The sequence below is a fragment of the Heptranchias perlo genome, unplaced genomic scaffold (assembly GCF_035084215.1).
Source record: "Heptranchias perlo isolate sHepPer1 unplaced genomic scaffold, sHepPer1.hap1 HAP1_SCAFFOLD_890, whole genome shotgun sequence".
Lineage (NCBI taxonomy): Eukaryota > Metazoa > Chordata > Chondrichthyes > Hexanchiformes > Hexanchidae > Heptranchias > Heptranchias perlo.
In genome coordinates, this window is record NW_027139930.1 from 1 (window position 1) to 5146 (window position 5146).

General features: G+C 56.3%; 1 protein-coding gene across 1 annotated transcript; it reads left to right on the top strand.

The window, feature by feature from the left end:
• The first annotated feature begins 1643 nt into the window (after nt 1-1643).
• Nucleotides 1644-4824, top strand: LOC137319796 (transcription cofactor vestigial-like protein 4). Its single transcript, XM_067981729.1, has 2 exons — nt 1644-2100; nt 4601-4824. The coding sequence occupies exons 1-2, from the start codon at nt 2037-2039 to the stop codon at nt 4774-4776; spliced, it is 240 nt and encodes a 79-aa protein (XP_067837830.1). The 5' UTR covers nt 1644-2036; the 3' UTR covers nt 4777-4824.
• Nucleotides 4825-5146: the final 322 nt, after the last annotated feature.

Sequence of the window (5146 nt, forward strand, 5' to 3'; positions counted from 1 at the left end):
TTCCCCACTCGGCCCATCGCCCCCCCTGTACTCTCTCTCTCTGAAAGAGCTCTCCCCTCAGTCCCACTCCCCTGCCCTTTCCCCACTCGGCCCATCGCCCCCCCTGTACCCTCTCTCTCTAAAAGAGCTCTCCCCTCAGTCCCACTCCCCTGCCCTTCTCCCCACTCGGCCCATCGCCCCCCTGTCCCCTCTCTCTCTGAAAGAGCTCTCCCCTCAGTCCCACTCCCCTGCCCTTTCCCCACTCGGCCCATCGCCCCCCTGTCCCCTCTCTCTCTGAAAGAGCTCTCCCCTCAGTCCCACTCCCCTGCCCTTTCCCACTCGGCCCATCGCCCCCTGTACCCTCTCCTCTCTGAAAGAGCTCTCCCCTCAGTCCCACTCCCCTGCCCCTTTTCCCCACTCGGCCCATCGCCCCCTGTACCCTCTCTCTCTAAAAGAGCTCTCCCCCTCAGTCCCACTCCCCTGCCCTTTCACCAAACCCTTTTAAATTTGTGTTTTCAAACATTTCTCCCCTTTCCCTTTTAAAACCTATTCTGGATTCTGCTCCCCCCTACTGTTTCATACCATCGCCTACCAACCCTCCGTGCAATGTGAAAAAATATTCTCTTATCCTCTCCTTTATCCTTTTGGTCTTGAATTGACGCTCTCTGGTTCACGACTCTCAGACAAAATAAATAGTTGTGTCCCGATTTACCTCTTCGAAGCCGTTCCTAATTTCGAACCCCTGCGCCAGGCGTCCCCTTAGCCTTCTCTGATCTGATCAAGAGTGCCAGTGTCTTCCCTCACAACTAACGTTTCTCGTTCCTCCCCCCCCCGTGCCACCTCCGTGGATCTGTCTTGTCCCCTCTCCAAGTATCTGGCGTTGTGTTTGTGTCGGGTTAAGGGAGGCCGATCATTCATGGCAGAGAACGGTGGGAGAGAGTCTTCACGAGCGCATTTACTGAGAGTAGTCTTGAACAGAAAGACTCCCATTTCGACAGCGCTTTTCATGATCTCAGGACACCCCAAAGCACTTCACAGCCAATGAAGTACTTTTGAAGTGTGGTCACTGTTGTAAAAAAAAAAGCCAATTTGCGCACAGCAAGATCCCACGAGCAGCGATGTGATAAATGTCCAGATCATCTGATTCGGTGATGTTGATTAAGGGATAAATATTGGCCCCAGGACATATCACTCAGAAAGTGGTGAGAACGTGGGGCCGTCTTTCGGGATGAGACGTTAAACCGAGGCCCCCGTCTGCCCTCTCAGACGGGCGTAAAAGCTCCCACGGCCACGACTGGAAGAAGAGCAGAGGGAGGGGGGATTTCTTCCAAGTGTCCTGGGGCCGATATTTATCCCTCGACCGACATCGCTAAACCAGATCATCTGGTCGTCATCACATTGCTGTTTGTGGGGTCTTGCTGTGCGCGTGTGGAGCATAAACACCGGGACGGACCAGACGGGCCGAACGGCCTGTCTCGGGGCTGTAAAATCCGATGCAACAGTCAGCGTCAGGTGCAGAAGCCGGACGGTTAAAGCGATCCAGTAGTGGCGGGGTTAACTGAGCTGACAGGGGGGTGGGGAGGGAAGGAGGAGGAGGAGCTGCGGTGTCCGAGAGCAGCTCCCTGCTGACTCCCGCCTTGCCTGCTTCAAACTGCACGCCTTCGGAGCAGGAGAGGAGCCTCTCGCGGGACAAGCGGAGGAGACGAGCCGTCTCGCAGCCCAGCCCGGCTCCGAGGGGTGGCCTCGGCCGCCGCTGCGTCTGAAGGACGCGTCCGTGTATAGATTTCAAGAGGCGGCGTTAACTGAATCGGCCCGGATCGTGGGGCGGGTAGAGCGGGGGGGGGTGGTGGCGGCTTCTGATTTCGCCGTCCGCCACCGCGGCGTCCGTCGGCCGATTGCTCCGGGTGGGAGCGGTTCTGCTTTGAGTCGTCTCGGAGCGCGGTGACCGGGTCTCAGGAGGACCAGCCTCGGGAGGCTCCAGCCTCCGCGCCCGGCCGCCCCTCCTCAAGCCCTCTCGCCCGCCCTCCTCCCCCTACTTGGCGTGTCGCAACCTCGGGATGGTAGTCATGAATTATCAGTACATCAAAGAGATGAACGGATTCAGAGTCTACATCTTGGAAGGTACGGCGACTTTCGGGAGGGCGGGGGGGTGGGGTTGCTGGGCGGGGACGGGGGGAGCGTGAGTGTGCGAGGGGCTCGAGTGCGAGTGTGTCAGTCGGTGAGCATGTGTGCTGGGGTTGAGTGCGAGTTGGATGTGAGGGAGCGAGGATAGGCACGTCCAACTCAACCCCAAGCTGTGCTTCTGACCCCATTACCGCTCCATCACAAAGACCACCGACTCCCACCTCCGGAATATCGTCCCTCTCCGCCCCCATGCCTCAGCCCATCTGCCCGCCCCCGCCTCCGTATCCGAGCTCGCACCGAGTCCCGCTCGCCCTGTGCCCCACGAGCTACATTGGCTCCCTGTCCGGCAACGCCTCGATTTTGAATTTCTCGTCCTCGTTCCATGCTCTCACCACCGCCCCCACCCCCCCCTCTCTATCTCTGGAACCGCCTCCAGCCCCGACAACCGCGCCCCCCCCCGCAAACTCATCGTTCCTCCGACTCTGGCCTCTTGTTCATCTCCCACTCCCTTCGTCCCACCATTGGCGGCCGTGCCATTAGTCGCTAGGCCCTAAGCTCTGGAATTCTCTCCCTAAACCTCTCCGCCTCTCCCTCCTCCTTTAAGACGCTCCTCTCCTTCGAACCGACCTCTTTGACCGAGCTTTTGGTCACCTGTTCCAATATCTCCTTCTTTAGCTTGGCCTCCTTTCACACCTGATTACGACCCTGTGAAGCACCTTGGGATGCTATTCCATGTCAGAGAGAGCGAATCAATAAATGAGTTAGTGTGTCAGTAGGTGGGTGTGAGATAATGAGCATGGCGAAGTCCCAGGGCAGGTAGATATAGAGAAAAGCTCCCTCGACACTGTCCCATCAAACACTCCCAGGGCAGGTACAGGGTTAGATACAGAGTAAAGCTCCCTCTACACTGTCCCCATCAAACACTCCCAGGGCAGGTACAGGGTTAGATACAGAGTAAAGCTCCCTCTGCACTGTCCCATCAAACACTCCCAGGGCAGGTACAGGGTTAGATACAGAGTAAAGCTCCCTCTACACTGTCCCATCAAACACTCCCAGGGCAGGTACAGGGTTAGATACAGAGTAAAGCTCCCTCTACACCGTCCCATCAAACACTCCCAGGGCAGGTACAGGGTTAGATACAGAGTAAAGCTCCCTCTACACTGTCCCATCAAACACTCCCAGGGCAGGTACAGGGTTAGATACAGAGTAAAGCTCCCTCTACACCCGTCCCATCAAATACTCCCAGGGCAGGTACAGGGTTAGATACAGAGTAAAGCTCCCTCTACACTGTCCCATCAAACACTCCCAGGGCAGATACAGGGTTAGATACAGAGTAAAGCTCCCTCTACACTGTCCCATCAAACACTCCCAGGGCAGGTACAGGGTTAGATACAGAGTAAAGCTCCCTCTACACTGTCCCATCAAACACTCCCAGGGCAGGTACAGGGTTAGATACAGAGTAAAGCTCCCTCTACACTGTCCCATCAAACACTCCCAGGGCAGGTACAGGGTTAGATACAGAGTAAAGCTCCCTCTACACTGTCCCATCAAACACTCCCAGGGCAGGTACAGGGTTAGACACAGAGTAAAGCTCCCTCTACACTGTCCCATCAAACACTCCCAGGGCAGGTACAGGGTTAGATACAGAGTAAAGCTCCCTCTACACTGTCCCATCAAACACTCCCAGGGCAGGTATAGGGTTAGATACAGTGTAAAGCTCCCTCTACACTGTCCCATCAAACACTCCCAGGGCAGGTACAGGGTTAGATACAGAGAAAAGCTCCCTCTACACTGTCCCATCAAACACTCCCAGGGCAGGTACAGGGTTAGATACAGAGTAAAGCTCCCTCTACACTGTCCCCATCAAACACTCCCAGGGCAGGTACAGGGTTAGATACAGAGTAAAGCTCCCTCTACACTGTCCCATCAAACACTCCCAGGGCAGGTACAGGGTCAGATACAGAGTAAAGCTCCCTCTACACTGTCCCATCAAACACTCCCAGGGCAGGTACAGAGTTAGATACAGAGTAAAGCTCCCTCTACACTGTCCCATCGAACACTCCCAGGGCAGGTACAGGATTAGATACAGAGTAAAGCTCCCTCTACACTGTCCCATCGAACACTCCCAGGGCAGGTACAGGGTTAGATACAGAGTAAAGCTCCCTCTACACTGTCCCATCAAACACTCCCAGGGCAGGTACAGGGTTAGATACAGAGTAAAGCTCCCTCTACACTGTCCCATCAGCCTCGTTCCCACTGTCAGTACGGTGCTCTGAGGTGCAGTCGAGAGCTGGTAATCCTCATCCGTGCCTCTTGACCAGTTCTGACACGCGGCAGCCCTCCTGCCAGCGACCTGTCGAAAGGTAGTTTGCCCCTCGACCCTCCGAGCTGGCTTGTGTGCTTGTGTCCGAGCGAGGTGGAGGAGAAGGGAAAAGGGACGTGAGATCCGCTCGCTCGGAAGGAAATGACGGCCGGTTGTGGTTCGTCCACTCTCTAGGGCACCCGAGCTTGAAATCGGAAGACCGCCAGCAGCCGGGAACCAATCACAGGACTGGACCGTCGCCCAACTGCCCAATCAAACGCAAGTATCCGGCGGAGCACGGCGGTATTAGACAATCGGTGGAGGAACTGCATCCCAAAGCTGGGCGGCCCTTGGCCTTGGTGATGATGTAAGTACCAGATAGGGCCACAGCAACACCACACACCGACACGGTGCATTTGATCTCCTAAAACGCCGCAAAGCACCTCCAGCAAAAAAAAAATTCACACCGAGCCAAAGGAGGCGATATTAGGACAAGTGAGCGAAAGCTTGGTCAAAGAGGTAGGTTTTAAGGAGCGTTTCCACGGCCGCCAATGGCGGGGTGAAGGGCGTGTGGGGTGGACAAGAGGCCAGAGTTGGAGGAAGGCAGATTTCTCGGAGGGCGGCAGGGCTGGGGGAGGTTACAGACGTCGGGAGGGGCGAGGCAGAAGGTTGAAGAGATACCCCACCCCCTCCTCCTCCTCCCGCAGCTCCGAGCGACCTTGACAAAATAATTTGACTGCT

Excerpts from the sequence above, each read along its gene's own strand:
- LOC137319796 (XM_067981729.1), top strand. The coding sequence starts at position 2,037 with ATGGTAGTCATGAATTATCAGTACATCAAAGAGATGAACGGATTCAGA. Across the intron at positions 2,101-4,600 it reads CAGAGTCTACATCTTGGAAG|GGCACCCGAGCTTGAAATCG; the intron begins GTACGGCGACTT and ends TCCACTCTCTAG.